The 23704-nt window shown below is 42.0% G+C and overlaps 1 protein-coding gene across 2 annotated transcripts in view; it reads right to left on the reverse strand.

Moving 5' to 3' along the window:
- Positions 1 to 33: 33 nt before the first annotated feature.
- pi4kaa (phosphatidylinositol 4-kinase, catalytic, alpha a) overlaps positions 34 to 23704 on the reverse strand; it is a 42001-nt gene continuing 18330 nt past the window's right edge. Inside the window, exons 29-54 of one of the 2 annotated variants that reach the window (XM_047569933.1) lie at positions 21613 to 21732; positions 20363 to 20455; positions 19855 to 20011; positions 19639 to 19766; positions 18338 to 18496; positions 18094 to 18245; positions 17852 to 17959; positions 16476 to 16696; positions 14829 to 14984; positions 13466 to 13545; positions 13172 to 13371; positions 12861 to 12948; positions 12592 to 12759; positions 12455 to 12508; positions 12267 to 12387; positions 11419 to 11548; positions 11217 to 11287; positions 9686 to 9758; positions 9405 to 9585; positions 7624 to 7728; positions 7364 to 7489; positions 5889 to 6009; positions 4359 to 4518; positions 4189 to 4278; positions 3158 to 3241; positions 34 to 1904 (exon numbers count right to left, since the gene is read on the reverse strand). In XM_047569933.1, the coding sequence (XP_047425889.1) occupies positions 1853 to 1904; positions 3158 to 3241; positions 4189 to 4278; positions 4359 to 4518; positions 5889 to 6009; positions 7364 to 7489; positions 7624 to 7728; positions 9405 to 9585; positions 9686 to 9758; positions 11217 to 11287; positions 11419 to 11548; positions 12267 to 12387; positions 12455 to 12508; positions 12592 to 12759; positions 12861 to 12948; positions 13172 to 13371; positions 13466 to 13545; positions 14829 to 14984; positions 16476 to 16696; positions 17852 to 17959; positions 18094 to 18245; positions 18338 to 18496; positions 19639 to 19766; positions 19855 to 20011; positions 20363 to 20455; positions 21613 to 21732 (3198 nt within the window). In that variant the 3' untranslated portion in view covers positions 34 to 1852. The remainder of the gene's footprint in view (positions 1905 to 3157; positions 3242 to 4188; positions 4279 to 4358; positions 4519 to 5888; positions 6010 to 7363; positions 7490 to 7623; positions 7729 to 9404; positions 9586 to 9685; positions 9759 to 11216; positions 11288 to 11418; positions 11549 to 12266; positions 12388 to 12454; positions 12509 to 12591; positions 12760 to 12860; positions 12949 to 13171; positions 13372 to 13465; positions 13546 to 14828; positions 14985 to 16475; positions 16697 to 17851; positions 17960 to 18093; positions 18246 to 18337; positions 18497 to 19638; positions 19767 to 19854; positions 20012 to 20362; positions 20456 to 21612; positions 21733 to 23704) is intronic. The other variant, XM_047569934.1, reaches the window with a different exon arrangement.

A 23704-nucleotide genomic window follows, 5' to 3' on the forward strand; every position in this document is an offset into this window, starting at 1 on the left:
AACACAACACAACAATCAACAGAGTCGACAATGTGACTGTAAACAGCTTTAATACAAAAACAAACACACACAGAGACACACACATACACACAGGCCTCCTCATATTTTAGCTTCTTATTTTCTGTTCTTATTTCTCCACCTGTTGTTTTATTTCATTCTTTTCCACTTCTTTGTTTCTCTGTCTTCTTCCATATTTTATATCACTGATGTTTCTTCTTTCTTCTCTTTTAGCCTGTTTTATGTTCTAGTTCCAGGTCTGGTTCCAGGTCTGGTTCTAGGTCTAGTTCCAGGGCTGGTTCCAGGTCTGGTTCCAGGTCTAGTTCCAGGTCTAGTTCCAGGTCTGGTTCCAGGTCTGGTTCCAGGTCTGGTTCCAGGTCTAGTTCCAGGTCCAGTTCCAGGTCTGGTTCCAGGTCTAGTCCCAGGTTCCAGGAAGACGAAATAAATAACGAAGGAGACTTCAACATTTTGAGGAAACGTTTTAATGTTTTTTTTTGATCTTGATGAGACACAATGTCCTCACAAACACAAACACACAGGGGTGTAGTGGTTTTTATGTCTTTATGTCTCTATGAGGACGCTCTGAGCCATAGTAACTGAACCTCTGATTGGTCCTCACAAGGATGGACACACGAGCCTTCACACACACACACACACACACACACACACACACACACACACACACACACACACACCGTTAAATACTGAGACGAACCGATCGATACGACATCGTGTTGATACAATGATGACGAATCAACGACGACGGGCTGATACGATAAAGGATCAGTGACGTACAGCGAAGTATCGGTACGATGTATCGGTACGATGTATCGGTACGATGTATCGGTACGATGTATCGGTACGACATCCATAGATTGCATAAAGGTCTGTTCTGAGTTCTCGTCTCCGATGGCTTTTTAGGTTCTATCAACATCTGGAAGAAGAGGAACGTTTGAACATCTGGATTCATCAGACGAGACACGAGCACATGATCAGGATCGATACTATAATACCAGGAGGAGGAGAACTACTGGGGGGGGGGGGGTGCAGTAAAATATAAAAGAGGTTAAAAGAGAAGAAAGAAGAAAGAAAGAATAAAAAAGACTGAATGGGAATGAAGCCAAAAAAACAGGTGGAGAAATAAGAACAGAACTAGATAAAAGAAAACGAGCTAAAAAAGAGGTGAAAATATTTAAATATGAATAAAAAAGAAAAGACAAACAAGAAAAGAGGTAAAGCAAAGAATATATAACAAGAATAAAAAATGGAAAACAAAACGAAGGGAAAAAGAAAAGGCTGAAAGAGTAAAAGTTAAACATAAAGAAATCTAAAGGAGGAATGAATAGAAGAAAGAGGGAGGAATAGAAAGAAAACCAGTTCCAGTCTAAAGCTAAACTTTTCTTCCAGCATCAGGTTGAAACTGAACCAGAACTCACGATAAAAGTTTAGTTAAAAACGTCTCGTTCGAAGTTTCGAAGACGAGCGACGAGATAAAACGTGATGAAAGTGATAAATACGTGTGAGTCACAGTAAAATATTCTACAGTACGTTCTACGACAGCATCACGACATCAGACTGGATGAAACACTGAGGCCTATAAAGTGCATAATAGTAGGTAACAGCATAGCGACGAAACATGGCCGCCGTCCTCAACGAGTAACAGCATCCAGGAAATACTTAAAGGGTGATTCCTCTTTTTGGTAAAAGTTCACACAGAGAGAAATACCTTAAAACACAGATGTGCATTATAAAATCTGACTGGAGTTAAACTGGACTTAGAGTTAGAGTTAAAGTTAAAGTGCTCCATAGAGAAGACGCCGTTTCTTTTTGTTGTTCTGATTCTGGGAACAGGTCTTCAGTACGGAATCTGGTTCTGGTAATACTGCAGCATGTCGTAGGTTTTACTCCTGGAGGAAACAAAACAGAAAACAAAACTGTTTAAAATCCACAGATTCACTAATTTCCTCGTTTACATACAGAGAAATGATCACGTTGTAAAAACAGCGCATGGGGTTCTACCTAGTGTTGTTTCAGAACCAGGAACGGCTGGTTGGCGACTTGGGGATATGATCCAGATTTTAGAACAAAGCTAAGTCAGTATTTATTTATTTATTAATCTCCACATTGATGTTAGTTAGACCCGTCTCTAATGGATCTCTACCTACCACTGTTTCAGAACCATGAACACATGGTTGTTGACTTAACCCGCGTGTTTGACTACTTTTGGTTTTACCTTTTTATTTCATCTTAAAGACTGTTCACCTTGTTCCTTGTTTGGCTTCATTCTTTTCAGCTCATGTGTGACTTTTTTCATTCTGACAAACTGAACACAAACACTTTGGACCTAAAACCAGACTAAAACCATCAAATCCCAGGAGGAAAAAGTCACTTTTCTCTTTGAAAACCACAAACACGTTTAACCAACCATTTTTAAAAATTTGAACGTAAATTTAGCAAACAATAGTTATTTACAAATATTTACATTAAAATTCAGATGCACTATCACTTCCTGACTGGTTGAAAGGTCCGCTGTCTGTTTGCTAGTGTTTTCCTTTTCCCTGTTTCTCCGTGCACCAACATGATGACAATATTCAGGATAAACTGTGGCGTAAATTATTTATAATAAGTCTAGTTTTACTTGGCCTATCAACACAATTTAAAAACTGGTCTATAGGTTGAAGTTAGTTCTTTCTACGAAAGTTGAAACAGAGACTCAGTGATGCTGCGTCTTGCTGCTACGTCTTTAATTGGTCATGTTAATTGAATGCACCAGCCCGTTTGTCGACTCTAGAGGGTTAAAGACATGATCCATATTTTGGAACAAAGTGTGAAATTCTCTGTTAAGTCAGTATTTATTTATTTATCTATCTCCACCATGATGGTGATTATGGTTGTCTCTAATGGACCTCTACCTACCACTGTTTCAGAACTATGAACAACTGGTTGTTGACTTTAGGAGATGATTTTGGAACAAGCTGACCACATGGTTGCGCTGTCATGTCAGTGAGACACTTGTAAATGGTGTGAATTTATGTCTTTTATTTATTTATCCATTACTACGGCCTTTTTTATATATATAAATATAGGTGAACATATACTCTTTGATTCTGGACCAGTGAAATATTTTCTTTACTTTGGTTCGATGTTTTTTTTTTCTCACCTGCTACTGAGGAAACAGCTTTGGATGACTTTGATGATGAACGCTGCTGCTTCTTTCTCACTCATCTGAGGATTAAAACGTCCTCTGAAGAAAATAAAACATATATTAATGTTTAAAAGACTAAAATAAATGTATTTTTTTTCTAATCCAAAAATGGTTAAATATAAGTGAGAACAAAGCTCAGGACTCAAACTGAAGCTAACTAGCTAACCTGAAATGTTGTTCTAGCTAAAATCCAGCACATTTACACAATGTTACGTATTTGTATCAAGAGTTTGTTAATTTGCACTATACTACCAAAGAAATAAAAAACAAAAATAAATAAATACAGGACTGGTTTTTCCTCCGATTCTACCGACAAATCAACCTGAAGCTAACTAGCTAACCTGAAATGTTGTTCTAGCTAAAAATCTAGCATGTATTTGTACCAATAGTTGGTTAATTTGCACTATAGTACCAAAGAAATAAAAAACATAAATGAATAAATACAGGACTGGTTTTCTCCTCTGGTTGTTCTGATAAATCAACCTGAAGCTAACTAGCTAGCTAACCTGAAACGTTGTTGTAGTTGTTCTGTCTAAAATCCAGCATATTTACATAAAGTCATGTATTAATATCAATAGTTTGTTAATTTGCACCGTCCTCTCCAAATACACAAAAATAAATAAATACAGGACTGGTTTTCTTCTCGAATAAAACAAGCCGATGCTAGCTAGCTAACCTGAAATGTTCTCGTTGTTTATTTTCCTTAAATCCAATTGTAACTTAGTGAAGTGTTAGTAAGAAGATCAATACTTGAGTTATTAAACTGAGAACAGATAAACTGATGTATCTGATCTAATCTGGCTGCTGTAGGTTTGATAAAACACAATAAATTTAAGGTCTACACCCATTTAATTCACAGGAAAAGCTAATTTTACGGTTCTCTACATTCCCTTCATCTCACAGACATCACGGTTTCCTCTTTTACTTCTTCTCACGTGGCTAACATCATAAATGAGTTCAGAAGCTTAAAACCCGGTTGGACATACTTGAGGAGTTTAATGGTTTGTCCTCTGAAGCACGGAAGTCCAGTGTCCAGCATGAGGGTCACCAGAGACACCACAGCGTCCATGTAGGGTCTGTTTGTTAGTTTAGAGAAGAACAACAGTCAGAACCAAAGAAAACATCCACAACATCTTCCCCCGGCTCGTTCTCGTACCTCACGGCCAGATACCCTCGAACACACATCTCCATGAACCATTTGAAGGGCGTCGCCTCCATCTTGCCGCCCATGATCATCACCATCTCATCCGTCAGCTTGATGTCGGGCTCCCAGCCCAGGTTACCGCCGGGGGAGCTCTCGAACATGAAGCCGAAATCTGAAGGAGGGGAGCGAACAAATCAGATTTGATCTGCAGAGGAAGAAACTTCAACCTCCAAGAAACTCCAGACCAGAGGCCACATTCAGCCCGACCTGATCTGAAGAGTATCCAGCATATTCACACAGTGTCATGTATTTGTTCCAAGAGTTTGTTAATTTGCACCGTCCTCACCTAATAAACAAAAATGAATAAATTAATACAGGGCTGGTTTTCTCCTCCGATTCTACCGATAAATCAACCTGAAGCTAACTAGCTAGCTAACCTGAAATGTTACTGTTGTTTATCGGCCTTAAATCCAAATGAAATGAAAGCAAAATAAAAAAGAGAAAAAAGAAGAAGGGACATATAACAAGAAAAGCATAAAAAAGACAGAGACATAAAGAAGTGAAAAACAAATGAAGCCAAAAAACAAATGAGAAAAGAGAACTACAAAAAAGAAGAGAAAATGACAAACTACAAAAGAAAGAAGTGAGATGAAAAGATTTAAAGAAGAGGACAAAAAGAGGTGAAAAAAGAAGAAGGGAATTAAACAGGAAGAACAAAGAAAGGAAGAAGGCAAAAAAGAAAGAAAACAAGATCAGGAAATACAGAAATGAAAGAATAGAGAGAAAGGGAAGAAAATAAAATAAAGAAAAAACAATCAAACAAAAGTGAAATAACAAATATGAGGAAAAAGAAAAGACAAAAATAAAAGGGAAGAGGAAAAAATAAAGCAAAGAATAAATAACAAGAATAAAAAAAGACAAAATAGAAAAACTAAAAGAAGAAAAAATGACAATTCCAGATTTTCCCGTTTGTTTTAGTTCAGAGAAGTAACAATTATGAAAAAGTTTTTAATGAACCATCCTTTAAAAAAATTAGTCATCAACAAACTGAAATTCAAAAAGAAAAATAAGTGTAGTTTGGGCTCATTGCTGCCATCTGCTGTTTAGTTCTGGGTCTCACTGCGTTTCCATTGAATCTAGAAATACACAAAACCCAAATATCTGAAGCCAAAACACTTTCATGCTCTCATGAGGTGGTTTTTCAGACGTATCCATATAAAGGTTTAAAGTGGAATGGACACACTTTTTTGTCATTTCCCCGTCACAGACGTCACTGGAGACAAGACGGGGGCTCAAAGTGAGAATTTAAGAGAATTATGGGACATCACATGAAGACGAGACTTTATGAGAGTTACAGCTCATTCACAAAACACCTTTCATTTAAAACAATGCACAACTGTTCTTTATCAAATTATCAATTTCAGAAATATCACCGTAATGGAAACGTAGCTACTGTTGTGTTGATGTGGAAAACTTTCAAACAGGTTCCAGTTTTGTTGAAAACTTGTAATTTTGACACTTATAAAAGAAGGGGGTGGGTACCGATGTGGATGAGGTGGCCTTTGCTGTCCAGCATGATGTTGCCGTTGTGTCGGTCTTTGATCTGCAGCAGGAACAGCAGGAGGCTGTAGGCGGCCATACTGCGGATGAAGTTATACCGAGCCTGCAGGAAGAAAGCCAGCAGAACATCAGCTCTGACGTTATGTCGACGATTCCCAAATCTACTTTTATGACCCAGATATGTAGATTTATAGATGGAAGGAAACTCCCTGATATGAATTCATTCAGTAACAACTTGAAATACCACATGAGCTCACATATTCGACAAAGGTTATAGTAAAAACAGAACCTGGCACACTCTCCATTTGGATAAAAACAAAGTGTGATAATATCATGCAAATGATCCAGTGTGTGTTTTACATCCGCCTCAGTTTTCTATCGTTATTTTAAGCGTAATTCAACTCCCAAAAGAGAGAGAACGACCTAATTAAAATTGCGTTTCCTGGATTTTACTGTTATTATTTACATTTTTTGTTGATATTGTGATAATACTGTTATTGGGAAGTGAAAATCTGATATTGCAACAACCCTAATACACACAAATTAACCTTTGGACATTTTATTTAGCCTGTACTACATACCCTCCAGTGAAACCAGTCACCTATGTGTATGCTACACATCAGTGCAAAGCTAACTTCCCGTACAAGATAGTTATGTTGTGTCTATGTGTTACCTATAGTACAACTATTAGCACCACTAGATGGAGGCGTGTGTTTTCTGACCTGTAATGGACTAAAGAAGTAAATTAGCTTTAAGCTACACTCTGGTTAAATGGCGACATTTATGTTGGAGCTGAGACCCTGCGTCCTCATATGGGGACGTTAAGTTTTAGGTTTTATTGCAGCTTATTCGGCTTCATTTAAACCTGTTGTCCTCATTAGTGGACACTTTAGTCTGACATCTAGTGGTAGCAATGGATCAATACACTTGTCGGTAAAAACACAGTAGATTAATTTTATAGACAATCACAGGACAAAAGTGAATGAGGAACAAAACCTCATAAAATTCTACGGTTAAAACTTATTTATTTGAGCCGCAAATTTAACAAATTTTAGCAATAGCAACGTTGCTAATTAGCAAGGACTTCAATGTTCTGTCTTTGCTCAGCCATGTTCAGATATTAAAATAAAAAGTTTAATATTTTGTCGCATATCGGTGACTTAATTATAATACAAATAATGAAACAATCCCAGTTTTCACATATGAGGACGTTGTTTTTTTTCCCCCAAAAACTACTACTTCCTGTTCAAAGATGATTAGTTTTTATACATTTTAGGTCCAACTGATCCTAAATAACTTGGAGAGATTAAAACCAAACAAAAGGAGGAGGTTAAAGTAAATGAAACCAGCATTTATCAGCAAACTCCTTGGTGAAACAATGGAGTATTAGCATTAGCAGTTAGCATTAGAAGTTTGTCTCCTAACTACTCCCTGTATCCACGCCTCCTTGGATTTACCTTCTGGAAGGCCAGGGTGGACTCGTCTCCGTACTGGTTGCGGAAGTAGTCGTACATGCCGAAGTCCGTCTGTCGGCCCAGCTGGTCCCTGGACTTACAGTCTGGGATGCACTCGATCACTCCACACTGACGGGAGAAGATAAAAAGGTTCTGACCTTTGTCCTCATCAGGAGTAAAAGCATGATGGTGATGTGAGACTAGATGTAAGTGGACCGGAGGGAGGAGGTGAAGGAGGTGAAGGAGGTGAAGGAGGTTCTTACCCCGGGGGCAGTGGCCACGACTCTGTAAGGAAAGACGAATAAATCCAGACCGACCAGCTGGAAGATGTTCTTAAAGAGACCAATGATCTGCAGAGCCAGCATGTCCTGCACAGAGGGGACAGAGGGGACATGTAGCAATGGACTCGTCTAATAATGGAGGAGGTGGTAACCATGGTAACCTCTACTAGTAAATAAACATGGTTCTTCTCTGTAAACATTCAGGACTGGAGGAGGACGTGGAGATTCCTCCTCTTCCTTTCTTTCTTCCTCTCCTCCCTCTTCTTGTCCACCTACTCTCCTCCTCCTTCCTACTCCCTTCTCCTCATCCTCCTCTTCTAATACTCCTTCTTCTTCCTCTCCACCTCATTCATCTTCTCCTCTTCTACAACATGTTCCTTTTCCTCCTTCTTCTTCTAATCTTCCTCTTTTTCTCCTCATTCTACATTTTTTCCTCATTCTCTTCCTCCTCCCTCTTCTTCTCCTTCTCCTCCACTTTCTTCTTCTACTCTACTTTATTCTCCTTTTTTAATCTCCTCCTAATACTTTTCTTCTTTTTATCTATCTTCTCCTCATCCTCCCTTGCTACTACTCCTTTCTCTCCTCCTTGTTCCTTCTCCCTCTCAAACTTCTTCTCCTTTCTTCTCCTCATCCTCCTCTTCCACAACACGTTCCTTCTCCTTCTTCTTCTAATCTTCCTCTTTTTCTTTTCCTCATTCTCTTCTTCTTTCTTCTTCTTCTACTCTACTCTCCTTTTTTCTCCTTCTCCTGCTACTTCTCTTTCTTTTTATGCATCTTCTTCTTATCCCACTTTTTCTCCTCCTCCTCCTCCTCTTCCTCCTTCCTACTCCCTTCTCCTCATCCTCCTGTCCTAATACTCCTTCCTCTTCCTCACCACCTCATTCATCTTCTCCTCTTCTACAACACGTTCCTTCTCCTCCTCCTTCTTCTAATCTTCCTCTTTCTCCTCATTCTACGTTTTTCCTCATTCTCTTCCTCCTCCTGCTTCTCCTCCTTCTTCACTTTCTTCTTCTACTCTACTTCATTCTCCTTTTTTTAATCTTCTCCTAATACTTCTCTTCTTTTTATATATCCTCTCCTCCTCCTTCCTACCCCTCTTCTCCTCATCCTCTTGTCCTAATACTCCTTCTTCTTCCTCTCCACGTCATTTTTCCTCTTCCTCCTCTTCTACAACACATTCCTTCTCCTCCTTCTTCTTCTAATCTCCCTCTTCTTTTCTTCTCATTCTACATTTTTTCCTGCTTCTCCTCCTCCTCCACTTTCTTTTTCTACTCCACTTCATTCTTTTTTAATCTCCTCCTAATACTTCTCTTCTTTTTATCTATCTTCTCCTCATCCTCCCTTGCTACTACTCCTTCATCTCCTCCTAGTTCCTTCTCCCTCTCCAACTTGTTCTCCTTTCTTCTCCTCTTCCACAACACGTCCCTTCTCCTCTTTCTTCTTCTAATCTTCCTCTTTTTCTTAATTTTTTCCTCATTCTCTTCTTCCTCCACTTTCTTCTTCTTCTAGTCTACTCCACTCTCCTCTTTTCTCCTTATCCTGTTACTTCTCTTTTTATGCATCTTCTTCTTATCCCACCTTTTCTCCTCCTCCTCCTCTTCCTGTTCTATTTCCAGTAGACGTGCTGCTCCTCTTCATTAATAAACTTCTACCTGATGATGTCATTTCTCTCTGTCTCCATGGTAACGGTTGTAAATCATCACCGTCCCATGAATCTAAGCGATGAACGGGGTCTGTTTACGTCACAGAGGAGCTGCTCTAACCTGTCTGCAGTCGTCTCCCACTTTAAAGATGGCCGCCTGCCAGCAGACCCTGCGGGACCCGTCCGGGTTCTCCTCGCCCTCCTCCAGCGAGTCCGAGGGGCAGCGGAGGCCCTCCCTCTCCAGCTCGCTCACCCCGCAACGCTTCACCTTGAACTTGGCCAGATATGGAGCCTTGGCAGCGCTGAGAGAAACCGACGCCCGTGAGACACAACAACAAATACAACAACAACAACAACAGCAACACATTTATCAGAGTACGACACACACTGAGGCGCCGCTACCTCTGCATCGGGGTCCCAGACTTGTAGTCGATGTCCAGTACGATGGCTTCAGGATTACTGGGCAGGTAGCAGCCTGGGAAACACAAAGAGGAGAGGAAAGTTAACTCAGAATCAGACCAAGACCACGTCCCTGGAGGGTCCAGAGACAATGGGTGAGAAGAAGAAAGAATAAAGAAGGAAGGAAGAAGAAAGGAAGGAAGGAAGGGAGGAAGGAAGGGGGTGAAAGGAAGGAAGCAAGGAAGGAAGGAAGGAAGGAAGGAAGGGGATGAAAGGAAGGAAGGAGGGAAGGAAGGAAGGAAGGAAGGAAGGAAGGGGGTGAAAGGAAGGAGGGAAGGAAGGAAGGGGGGAAGGGAGGAAGGAAGGAAGGGAGGGAGGAAGGAAAGAAAGAAAGAAGGAAGGAAGGAAGGGAGGAAGGAAGGGGATGAAAGGAAGGAAGGAAGGAAGGAAGGAAGGAAGGAAGGAAGGAAGGAAGGAAGGAAGGAAGGAAGGGGGGAAGGGAGGGAGGAAGGAAAGAAAGAAGGAAGGGAGGAAGGAAGGGGATGAAAGGAAGGAAGGAAGGAAGGAAGGAAGGAAGGAGAGAAAGAAGGAAGGAAGGAAGGAAGGGGATGAAAGGAAGCAACGAAGGAAGGAAGGAAGGGGGAAGGAAGGGGGGAAGGAAAGAAGGAAGGGAGGGAGGAGGGAAGGAAGGAAGGAAGGGGATGAAAGGAAGCAACGAAGGAAGGAAGGAAGGGGGAAGGAAGGGGGGAAGGAAAGAAGGAAGGGAGGGAGGAGGGAAGGAAGGAAGGGGATGAAAGGAAGGAAGGGAGGGAGGAAGGAAAGGAGGGAGGAAGGAAAGAAAGAAGGATGGAAGGAAGGAAGGAAGGAAGGAAGGAAGGGAGGAAGGGAGGGAGGAAGGGAGGAAGGGAGGGGATGAAAGGAAGGAAAGAAAGAAAGAAAGAAAGAAAGAAAGAAAGAAAGAAAGAAAGAAAGAAGGGAGGAAGGAAGGAAAGGAGGGAGGAAGGAAGGAAGGAAGGAAGGGGATGAAAGGAAGGAAGGAAGGAAGGGGGGAAGGAAGGAAGGAAGGAAGGAAGGGGATGAAAGGAAGGAAGGAAGGAAGGAAGGAAGGAAGGAATGGGGATGAAAGGAAGAAAGGGAGGGAGGAAGGAGAGAAAGAAGGAAGGAAGGGGATGAAAGGAAGGAAGGAAGAAAGGAAGGAAGGAAGGAAGGAAGGAAGGAAGGAAGGAAGGGAGGGAGGGAGGAAGGAAGAAGGAGACTGCGTCTATTTCTTCTTCTTCTGTTTTAATGGTGGTTGACTGACGTCAAAGCTGCCAATAACACAAAGAAGAAGAAGAAGAAGAAGAAGAAGAGTATTTCCACCAGTGTCGTCTGTGTGGAAGAACTTTGCTCTGGACAATAAATCAGTTAGTGGAGGACATTAAGGACATTTAGGACATTTAGGACATTAAGGACATTTAGGACATTAAGGACATTTAGGACATTTAGGACATTAAGGACATTTAGGACATTAAGGACAATACTAATAAAACGTTACCTGGCTGAACTTTAATATCTGACAGCGCCTTCAGACAAGCTCTTTTCCTCTCGTCTCCCTTTGGAACTGGTCTGAAAAGTTAAGAACAGAGCAGAGTTAAATGTGAAGGAGTGGAGCCGTGGACCCGTGGACCCGTGGACCCATTGACCCGTGGACCCGTGGACCCGCCCCCCCCACCCTCTCTATCAGGACGGAGGTTTACTTGATGATGGCCGACACGTTGGTGATCTTGTTGAAGAAGTCAAACTCCCTCTGGTAGAAGTCTTTGGCCGGACCCGACAGGGAGCCCGTGATCTCCTCCACCATCTGCTCCAGCAGTTCACCGATGTCGGCTACAGGAGACACATGTGATTTAATGAGAGCTAACGAGCTAACGAGCTAACGAGCTAACGGGCTAACGGTGGTTCTGTCAACAGGCAGGAAGATACCAATAATTACACAGTAGAAGAAGAAACGTGATGATAAAAGGAGAAAACTAGACTAGTTTTATTAAGGTTTTAATTACAAGAGATATAGTGATGATAGACCATCAGCCAAAACATTAGGACCACCTCGTCTTCCTCCTCATCCTCATCTTTGGCCAATTCTTCCTCATCATCTTCCACCTTTTCTTCCTCTTCCTTCTCTCCACCTTCCATTTCCTCTTAATCTTCCTTCTGTTTCTCTTTTTCTTCCGTTTTCCCTCGCTCCCCCTCATTTTCATCTCATGCGTCCTCTTCTTCCTTCTATCTTCCACATTTGCTTTCTCCTTTTCCCTCCCCATCCTCCCCTTATTCATCTTCCTCCTCCTCGTTTTTACTCTTCTTCTCCCCCATCCTCATGTTGTGCCTCTTCCTTCTCTTCTTCCTAAACTTGAACATTTTTCCTGTTTCTAACATCAACTCTTCTTCTAAAATGTTCTTCTTGTTCTCTGATTTATCTCCACCTGCTGGCAGGAGCCATGAGACACTGAGTGGTCATAATGTTATGGCTGACTGCTGTCAGTGTATTCTTGTCTCCAGGTTGTGGATCATCTAAAACAAAGGTTTGAGTTTTGAGTTGTCCACTCACGGTCTTTCTGGTGTCCCTCCTCGTCCAGGTAGATGTTGGTCTTCATGTTCCAGATGAACTGATGTGCGAGTAGCTGAGACTTCTGAGCCGCCCACAGGATGTATTCCCGGACGTAACCCATCTGAACCAGAACACACAGTCAACACCAGGCCGTGGAACAGTTTAGCTTCAATAACACCGGGCTTTACCTTATCGTAACGAAGAGCCTGTACAATCTGAGGGATGTAGAACAAGATGGCGTCCTGAGAAGAGAAAGGTTCTGTTTTAGTTTTTAGAAAAATTAAAGCTTCGTCGTCTTTGAAGAGTGAAATAAATCCGGACGTACGGGAGGAAAGGAGCGCAGCACTTTAACCCCGTACTGAGCGGTGAGGGGGTGGGGGGGGTACATGCTGCTGAAGTAGGACAGACCGGTGGGGGGGTCGGCCGGAGCCCAACACAAGATGTGGCTCAGCTCCGGAGAGTCGGCATCGATCGTGTGCCACGTCACGAGGAACTGGGACAAAAAAAACATAAATAAAACAAATAAATAAAAATATTTCAGCAGACGTATGAAGGGACCAGGTTTCTACTGAGGCTGGAGTGAAGTGATCTCACCTTCACGGCCTCGGGGACGTCGCTGACCGCTCCGGGGTCCAGCCTCACCAGCCGGGTCACCTCCGCCACGATGGCGTCGTTCTTGAACCTGGTAACCGTGACAACATAGCCGGGTTCAGACATGGGGGGGTGATGTGGTTACCGTGGAGACGTGATCAGATTTATGGATGAGAGATGTCTGGTGTGTGGAGGTGATATATGTTGTTTAGTTTGGTTCTAATGAAACCTAATGTCTCTTATTGTGTCCAAGTGTGTCCGTGTTTATTAATGTGATGTGATGTGATGAGATGTGATGAGGGAGGAGGGAGGACCTGGGGGGCAGCTGCATGGCCAGGTAGGGGGCGATGCTCCAGGCCAGGTTCACGTTGTCCTTCCACTGTTTCTCCGTCAGGCTGATGTACTTGGACCTCCAGTTGGAGATGCTGGTCTCCACAGACTGCTCCGTGGAGATGCTCAGCTCCTGGGTGGACAGCGGGTTGTACCACGTGGTCAGACGCTCTATCTCGCTGGCCTGCACAGGAGGAGGAGGAGGAGGAGGAGACGAGAAGGAGTCAGAACGAACCAGGAGGAGGAGGAGGAAGAGGAGGAGTCAGGCTGGTTCTCACCAGTAAGGCCAACAGCAGAGTTCTGCGCTTCATGTAATATTTGTGAAGCTGAGTTCCTCTGTTGCTCTTCTTGGACGTTCCTAGAAGAAGCAGAAGAAGAGTGAGAGAATTAGTAGCTTATAATCTATCCTGCAGCCTCCAGCCACCAGGGGGAGCTCTACTTGGTTTGGCTTCAGAGTCGTATATTAGAGAGAGTCTGTCCAACTCATATTACAGGCGCCATGTTTGCTACATCAGAGGTTAGATTCTACAGTGTAACTCTATGGGGCGGATGTTTAAATAAATGTCTTATTTCCACCATTAACGTTCCTATAAATGTTATTAATATGTAAAAGGCCCTCACTTAAATATCCCAGCGTCTACTTCCTTTAAATATCTTAAATGATCCTGTAAAATGCTTTGTAGCCCAATCACCTCATCAGTCATGGAGCTGTGTTTACCTTCTCCTCCGTCTCCGTGTTCATACATCACCGTTAAAAGGTTCAAATTACTCAGAAATAGTGAAAATGAAACTATTCTTACTGTTATTCAGTATTATCATTATAGCATTAGCATGCTAACTATAATAGCTTAGTAGTTACTAAAGTAAAGTTACGTCTCAGTTAAATGTGTCTTTCTACATAAATTACCTGAACACATGGGTTTCACAGTATTTATGACGCTAGCTGCTATTTTTCTAAGCCTTTAGTCTAGATAACTAGCTAGCATAATGCTAGCATAAGGCTAGGCTAACTTCAAACTCCATTCATGTGTAAAGTGGTGTTGGGTGTTTTTGAGATCAAGGTTCACATTAATGATGATGTGACTTTATATTTCTATATAAAATCTTAAACATTAAACAGAGACATTGACATTTACCTCATCAAATAATAGAGAGAAACCAGCTGACATCCAGTTCTTCCTTTTAATCTTCTGCTCCATAACTTTCTCTGTTTTTGTTCACTGGGGAAACGGTGGAGTTTCCTCCGTGTTTTAACTTTAAATCCAACTTTATTCTCTGTTATTTCCACTTCTCTATGGGTGAATATTGGTTGGATGTATCTAACATGAAACACGTGACCAGCTCAGAACCAATCAGCATAGAGGGACAGATCAGACGCTCCATTCATTAGTTGGACAGACTCTCTCTAATGTCTCTGTTTGGCTTCACTTTAAAGCAGTGATGTTCCACAGACTCTCCCGTTGTGTCTTACCCGGAGCCCATCATTCAGATCTCAATAGTTTTAGAGCTTAAAGATCTGGTATCGCAGGTATCGACATTTCAGTATCGATCCTCACATGACGACTTTAGAGGAGACGCCACGGCGTCCACTTAACAAACTGCGGTGACTTTATTGTGTCTCTTCGGGTTAAAATGTCTGACCTGACTTCTTGGAGGTGGTGGACATGCCGCTGGACAGCGGGTAGGTGTTGATCCATCCCTGACCGCTCTGCTGAGAGCGGGAGCTGGAGTCCATGTTGCTCCGGAGGTCGGCGGCGTTCATCACCGACAGGCTGTTCAAGGACGGGTCCTGATTATCTGTTCGCACACAAAGGTTCAGTCTCGAGACACAGACGGGACGTTTTACGTCTTAAAGTACATCTTTAAATCCCAATTTAACCTGTATTAGCTGTTCAGATCTCACATTAACATCCTGGACAAACTGATCTCACCTGTTCATCTTTAACCTCCTGTTATTTGTCTTTGGGCTCATTCAGAGTTTAATGAACAATCTTTTGTTTTGTTTCATATTTAATGATTTTCCTAATTTAATGGGGACACTGACCCTGACATAATAGTATTCTTGATAATAGTTTTTCATATCAAATGTTATAAGTAACAAGAATATGAACTTAGACATGATATAAATGGTCAACAAACAAATAAATATATTTTTAATTGTAATAATTTTTGAGTTTTTTATTGGCTGGAGTCAAATTGATCCTGAGGATAAAAAGTGTCAATAAATTAATTTGATTTATTTATGTATGAATTATTATTATTTCTCTGTTTATTCCAAGGGTGGTTATTGTGGCAGGGTGGGTTTACTTATTCTAAACTTGGAGACATGATCCAGATTTAGGAACAAGATCAAAAGTCTGTCTTAAATTAGTATTTAAATTAGTATTATAGATCTGAGCCTACTGCTGTTTCAGAACCAAGAACAGCTGGTCGTCTTTTTATTTATATTTCTTGTCTTTCTAGTTTATTTTGTTCTCAGAATCTTTTAAAGTCTCGTCACTAATGAACAGGCGTCTCTGGTTCAGGTTCATTTCTACCAGTGGATGAATGAATGGATGAGTTCAGTATCAGGTTTTTAATTGGACCAGGACTCATACTATAATATATCCAGTATCATAATATCGCAATAATGTGTCGTATCGTGACTCCAGTATCGTGATATGTATCGTCAAGTCCTCCTCCACATGTGGACTGTGGACCAGATGGTCCAGATGTTAATGTGAGGTTCTACTTAGATCCAGAGTCAAAACTACGACCTCTAAACATCGATATAGAACAACATGAGCGATGATGAGCGAGATGAACTGTGTGGCTACGTCCTCTGCTGCTGTGATGGTCATGCATTTGAAAGCAGCGAGGGGAGGAGGGGGAGGAGGGGGAGGAGGAGGAGGAGGGAGCTTTAAAGCAACGATGTGGGTTCAGATGTTTGGAGTAAAATCTGCGTTTTGATGAGAATGAGTCTTTTTTCTCTGGGTCCGTCGGGGATGAAGAGGAGAGGGTCGTCCGGGGCTCGGATTCTTCTCCGGATGCCGGATGGATCGGGTCGAGGAGGAGAGGGGCGGACGGGTGGTTCTGACGTGATGGATACTCATGCATATTGACGCAGCTGGCAAATTTGCGCTCGTCCTCACAGCTGTAAATCGTTTGAGGCTAATAGTAAAATAAAAAAAAGTAAAATAATGGGGTGCCATTGCCAGGACGTGTGAGCAGCACTGTGAGGATAAGCAGCGTCAAATTTGACACGCGTGAAAGCATGCTGCCCCCCGGCTGCATCCGCTTCAGGCTTACTTAAGATCGAAATCGGAGATGTGCTGGACACGATAAGCGATCCAAATATCCCGGCCGAGAGTGTGCTCGGGGCTGGGGTAGTACCAAGCTCACCGGGTGCGACCAGGTGGCACGCTGCCAGGTACTTCTTGTCGGACAGGATGCTGGCGTAGAAACGGATGGTGATGCTGATGTCCTCGCGGAGACGCTTGTCCCCCTGGGTGGGGAACTTTGGAGACACGCTGGGGAGGGCGACAGAGGACAGAGTTTAACTGGAACAGTTTGGTTTGTTTTATTTAGAAGCTACAAGACAAAAACAATGAAAGATTAAACATCTTTAATGACACCTGTGAGCGTGTTAGCATCCTCATCTTAGCATTTGGCTAAATATCAAACAGTCGCTAGCTCTTTTTTGAGACCTACAAATGTGACAAACTCTGAAGCAATTTCAAACTTGTCTGGGATTTTGTTCAAATACAGACTCAAACATGATGACTCGAATTTGAAATCATGAAAATTTGAACAGAAAGTTGGCAGCTTTATAAAAAACCTTCATGAGGGAGCTAGGGATTAGCTAGCATTAGCCTAAATGCAATTTTTGGTTGATTAGTATTCTGATAGTCATTAAGTTTACATGATAAAAGGAGTTTTATATGAGCTATTTACATTATTAGGATTAAAATGTTGATAGTTCATATTAATGAGTCACTTGTTTAACTTATTTCACTTCCAACTGTGTGTGGCTAATAGAAGTATTTTGCAGTTTATTTGCTGTATAATTTTTACTCTACAAATCACAGACATGGTCAATTCACATGAGATTAAGATCAGAGACGACCTCCGTGATTATTACGAATAACCGGAGGCTCCAGCTTAAGGCTACACTGGACTAAAGCCATAGTGATAGCTAGCTAGCTAACATAAAGTTGAAGTGGATGTGGAGGGACTGGAGTACCAAGCTAACGGCTTCATTATTCCTCTGGAGTCCAGAGTATAATTGGCCAATTTTTGACTAGTTATGGTTTTACCTTTATATTTCATCTTAAAAATGGTTTTGCTTTCGAGCATTTGATGCCTTCTAGCGTTTTGTTTTTCATCTACTTGACGTCCAACAACGATATTAAGAAAAAGTGTGCGGTCTAGTTTTATTTGTCTTATCAACACAATGTAAAAACTGGTCTATAGTTTGTTTGAAGTTAGAACTTCCTACAAAAGTTGAAACAGAGATTCAGTGAAGCTGTGTCTTGTTGCTACGTCGTCTTAAATTGGTCATGTGATTTGGATGTAACTGTCCCATCTTCCTCAGTTTTTTTGGATAAAACACGACTTTAATCGCTCTGTTTTATGACACTTCTTAGACCAAAACAGTCAAAGCTGAAGGACTCCGATGTCGGTACCTGAAGTAATCAAAGGCCGTAGAGTAGATCTTCTCTCGCAGGACATTTCTCACAGTTGAGTTGGTGACGACGTCCGAGTGGAGCAGAGACAGACCCAGAGTCAGCAGCCTGGACCACAGGGAAATATGCACTGTTTAAAGTTTCCATTCATCAGTTTGTGTCACAGTGGGAACAGAACGAGCCCTTAAGTTAAGAGTTCTGGATCGAAGCCTTGGGCCTCGTCCAACCTTTGAGATATGTACCTGAACCGTGGTCCGATAGCAGCTACGTGACGGTTCAAGCTGCTCTTATCTCCGCCGACGTTCAGAGACAGAGAGCGTTGCATCAAACTGCAGAAGATCTCCACCTGGTCGGCGCTGGAGTACTTCGCTATCTCAAACCTCTGCACCAGAAACTGGAGGAGTGGAAAAAAGACACCGGGAGATAAGTGGATTTAAAAGGATTTAAAGATTTATGAATCAAAAAGCACGACGGCTTCTATGGGACCTCGATCCAGATGTGGTGGGGGGTGACGTCTGGGGGGCACGGGACTGGTTGACTCTCCTCAGAAGCAGCCAGAGGATCGGCCTCCACCTGGGCGTCCGAGAACAAGCCCATCTTCAGCTCCACCGTCATCTGCCACGCCCCCGCCATCTCACGCATGAACTGAGGAGACACCGCATGTTAGCCACGTAGCATGCTGCTAATGGGTGGGTGGGTGTTTGCACAACATGCTACATTTAGCATCTTAGCTTCTAAGTTTCCTGTGCTGTTTTTTTCCCCGTAAAGTTCACAGAAACCATCGTTATTTCTCAAGATTGTAGATTATGAGTTGGTTTGTTCTGATTTCTTACCACAGTGCTTCCTGGTTCTGGGTTAATACGCGGTAAATGGATGTAAATAGGTTTAAAATGGTTCCTGATATGAAAGACATGTTTGACTATGCAGTCGGTTTCAGCTAAAGATGCTACGGTCCAGTAGCCTCTATTACTTGCCCCCATTTCACAGACTGTCTTAGATCAAACAGACTCTGTCTTGCAACCTTTTCTAGCTTTTGGAGGTTAAATTACACCTTTTTTTCCAGGCAGCTTTTCATTCTAGGTCTGAATTGATATAAGTGATTAACTCATGTTTCCTGAAAGATCCAATAATAAATATTCAGCTCAAAGAACATGTGGTATCAAAATGTGTCTTGATACACAATATACACTACAGGCCAAAAGTTTGTAAGCAAGATCCAATTTTTACATAAAAGATCATAGTTTCATTGGTTTACTTCATGCATCAACATAAACATGATTATTATGTGAAGTGTAACTTATTTGGAGACATTTTTACTGTAATTATCAGGCGTTTGAGTTTTTCTTGCTTAGACTTTGCTTTAACAACAGCATTGCATGAAAGAGGCATTTGTTCCACAAGGGATATTTGTACGCAGAGTCTCAAAAACCAAAGAGATTAAGTGAATAATGCAAAGTGTAATTTGTTATTTTTTTACTTTTTCACTTAAGTTGTGACTCTTCTAACTCTCCTCGACTTAAAACTATTTCTTTTGCTGACATTTATTCACCAATGTTCTGGTAATATCAACGAACAGCTAAAGGTACATTGAGGAAAACTGTGCATATGAATAAAATCAAAGTCTAAGTCAATGTCAAACTTTTGGCCTGTAGTGTGTGTATATATATATATGAAAATAAAGTTCTATGTATTTATTCTGGTAGCTGAAGCCAGTCGGCTGAACAAGCCAGTACTTCTGCCCTTATTCCTCCTTCTTTGTCCGTTCCCTGTTCAAACCCTCCATGTACCGGTACTTCCACTCCTGTCCGAGCTGCTAACAGCCACTCCCAGCAGGCGATGGCGGTTTCCATGCCGTGCTCCGTAAACATCTTGAGAGGAGACCAGCAGAGGTGATGCAGGAGCTGAGGGTCAAAGTCTAGAAAAAATATTTAAAAGAAAAAAATAAATAAAAATCAAGAGTCAGGTGATGAACTCAGAAACAGAGGGAGGGATTAAAGTCAGACCTTTGGTGCTGATTAGCAGCGCAGCCAGTTTGAACATGGCCTCGGTGAAGGCCTCAGGCTGAGCGGAGTCCAAAGCTTCACCCATCTGCTTGATCATCAGTCGGCCCAGATCGGACTGACCCCGGACGGCCTGGGCGAAGTGGACCATACCCGACACCTAGAGGACGAGACATGAAGGAGATTTAACTCCAGAGCTCATTTAAATGTTGTAAACGACGACCTTATGTTGGCTTTAACTTTCTGGTAATTGATCACGAATCACTAGGGATGTAAGGATGCATCACTATGTTTTCATTGCCTCATTTTTCTCTGAGAAATAATTAAAGGAATCTTTTTCAGTGTTTGTCATTTGTCTGCAAGCTCATTCTGTTAAAAGAAAATCGTTAACCCAGTATCATAAATCGTATTGAATCGTGAGTTGAGTGAATCGTTTCTTCCCTGATCGATTAACTTTGACTTATTTCACAGCAGCAGAAAGGAAACAGGAAATCGTTTAGTGTGACTTCACCTCTCCAGCGTATCTGTTCCTGAGGTTGAGGGAGGCCATGAAGTTGGAGTAGTCCTTCTTCACACAGGCTGGTCTCTCGGTCAGCTGAGTGGACTAGAGTCGATAAAGAAACAAAAAAAAAACATCAAATAAAGTTCACGGTTGAGTACAAAGATAGTGGAAAGTGTCTGCATCGCGCTCAGGCTGCTCTGGAGGTTGTTTTGTTATTGGTGCTACATAAATAAAATTGAGTTGAATTGAATTGATAACTCTATAGATTAATATTATGTGGAGTCCCGCAAGGCTCAGTTCTTGGGCCACCTTACATCAACACTTTCTATGTAACTGCATTAAGACAATAACACTATTCTATCATCATTTACAATGTACAGTAATATATACCTACACAAACAAATATTACATTTAGGGCTGGGTACCGATACTATCGAATACCGAAATGCTCTGATCCTATGGAATATCAAAAAATAAATCTGAAAATAATCTTTCGGTGCCAAATTCCGAAATCCAAGAAAGTAAATTTTAGCCATTGCAAGCCAATAATAATTCTTCATACGTGTGTCAAGATCTAAAGTCGCTGGTATAATGTGGAGTTGAAGGGAAGCTTAGCCACGGATGCTAGTAGCATAGCGTTAACATTAACAAAGTTGCAAGGCAGGAGACAAAGTGAAGGGATTTCCATGCGTTGCATTTATTTAACACTTTGTTGTTGTTCAAATTGGTTTTAAAACATCTGATATAAAAAAAAAATGACACTGTAAGCTTGTTTATTAATTGCGAATCTTCAAATTTACAGATATTTATATACGATCACAGACGAATAACACCGTAAATAACTTAAGTCATTATTTTTTACACACGTTCCATTTCTTTGAACCTGTGTCCAATTTGTAGAACTTTGTTATAAATTAGGAGAAAGAAGGAAGTTTAAGTTTTCAGTATTAAAGTATAAATCTACTATTGGGTAGTTGTTATAAACATATAAATAAATGTCTTCATATCCTTTTTGTAATGTTGCATCTGTTATGTGATGAGAGAGATCATCCCAGGAAGGAGTGGGTGTCTAGATGCATTAAACTGGTTTGATATTTTCTGGTTTTTAATTCCTTTGGCTCTAACAGGAAGTTGAGACCCTCTGGTTGGTGGTTCGGTCGACCAATCACAGGCGTTGATTTCAGAACTCAACCTAAGTTCACCATCAAAATAACCGTTAGCACACAAGCTAATGGGCTAACGAGCTAACGTCCACCCACCCCGAGTGTCGTGTTCTGTCTGTTGTAGCCGGCAAAGTGCAGGATGCTTTCAGTGGCCATGGCCAGGCCTGTGTGCTGGGACAGACCCGACACCCAGTTCTGATGTTTATTCAGGTACTCCTGAAATAAAAAAATAATAACAAAAAAACAAAGTTTAATTTAACAACATGATCATTATTCATTTATTTATCTATAATTTGGCTAAGTTTTGAAATATAATAAGACGATTACAACAGTGCAGTAAAGTTATTCACACACGACACAAAATAACTTAATTTACATTAAACAACAAAAATATAGGACTATCGGCTAATGATAAAGAAAAAATATTAATGTTTGCATCACCTTTAAAATAGTAGATAAACACTATTTTAACCAATTACAGCAGACAATAGTGAATGCACTCTAAGGTTATAGTATTCAGCATTTGTTTAAAACTAGATAGACAGGTGGTTAGACCAACATATATATTAGTTAAGGACAAGATGAATACAAGGTACCTCAGCCTTTTTCATTCGAGGGTGCTAACTTCCAACTTAGAAGAAATGTATATACAGAAGGTTTAACACACAACCCTGATTTTTGAGGAGCTATAAAGTGAATGGACAAATGCATAATTGAAATGAATAATTCTGAATATTTATCACCTGTTGTTTTCTGTGTTGGTCTTTTTCCTTTTCTCTCAGAGAATTGTGCATGTTGTGATAAAACAACGTAACGATTGCTTCCTCTTTCTTTTCTGTTACTCTGTTTGGTTTAATATATATACAGAGTTCTGATGTAATGCTGTTTTGGGATGACAGTCCACAGTTATAACACCATTCACATGTATTTTATTATGTATATCCAGACACACAGACACATGCAGACATATTATTTATGTTTTTATTTAATTTTATTTATTTTTTTTGTTTGTCAAAGTGTCTCATCCTGTCTCGTCCTGTCTCGGTCCTCCTTTCTGGGTCCGGGTTGTGGGGGCAGCAGCTTCAGGAGGGTCCAGACGTCCCTCTCCCCGGTCACTTCCACCAGCTCCTCCGGAGTAATCCTCAGGCACTCCCAGGTCAGACGGGAGATGTAACCCTTCCATCGTGTCCTGGGGCGACCCCAAGGCTTCCTACCGGTGGGACATGCCCGAAACGCCTCTAAAGGGAGGCGTCCGGGAGGCATCCTCGCCAGATGCCCGAACCACCACTGACTCCTCTCGACGGCTCTACTCTGAGCTCCTCCCGAGTGTCCAAGCTCCTAACCTCATCTCTAAGGTTAGGAGCCAGGCCACCTTACGAGGAAACTCATTTTGGCCGCTTGTATCTGCAATCTTGTTCTTTTGGTGAGGGTTGGAACATAGATCGACCGGTAAATTGAGAGCTTTGCCTTTCTGCTCGGCTCTCTCTTCACCACGACAGACCGGTGAAGTGCCCACAACACTGCAGACACTGCTCCGATCCCTCTGTCGATCTCCCGCTCCATTCTACCCTCACTCGTGAACAAGATGCTGAGGTACTTGAACTCCTCCACTTGAGGCAGGACTTCCTGCCCGACCCGGAGGGAGCAAACCACCCTTTTTTCCAACTGAGACCCATGGCCTCAGACTTGGAGGTGCTAATCTTCATCCCAGCCGCTTCACAATCGGCTGCGAATCGCCCCAGCAAGAGCTGAAGGTCGTAGTTCAATGAAGCTAAGAGGACCACGTCGTCCGCAAAAAAGCAGGGACGAGATCCTCTGATCACCGAACTCGACACACTCCACCACCCGGCTGCGCCTTGAAATTCTGTCCATAAAAGTTATGAATAGAACTGTGATAAAGGGCAGCACTGGTGGAGTCCAACCCTCACCGGGAACAAGTCCGACTTACAACCAGCTACACGGACCGAACTCGCGCTCCTTTGGTACAGGGACTGAACGGCCCTTAGAAAGGGGCCATCCACCCCATACTCCTGGAGCAAACCCCACAGGATGCCCCTGGGGACACGGTCGTAGGCCTTCTCCAAATCCACAAAACACATGTGGACTGGGTTGGGCGAACTCCCATTTCCCCTCCAGCACCCTGGCAAGGGTAAAGAGCTGGTCCATGGTTCCACGCCCAGGACGAAAA

The sequence above is a fragment of the Mugil cephalus genome, chromosome 19 (assembly GCF_022458985.1).
Source record: "Mugil cephalus isolate CIBA_MC_2020 chromosome 19, CIBA_Mcephalus_1.1, whole genome shotgun sequence".
Lineage (NCBI taxonomy): Eukaryota > Metazoa > Chordata > Actinopteri > Mugiliformes > Mugilidae > Mugil > Mugil cephalus.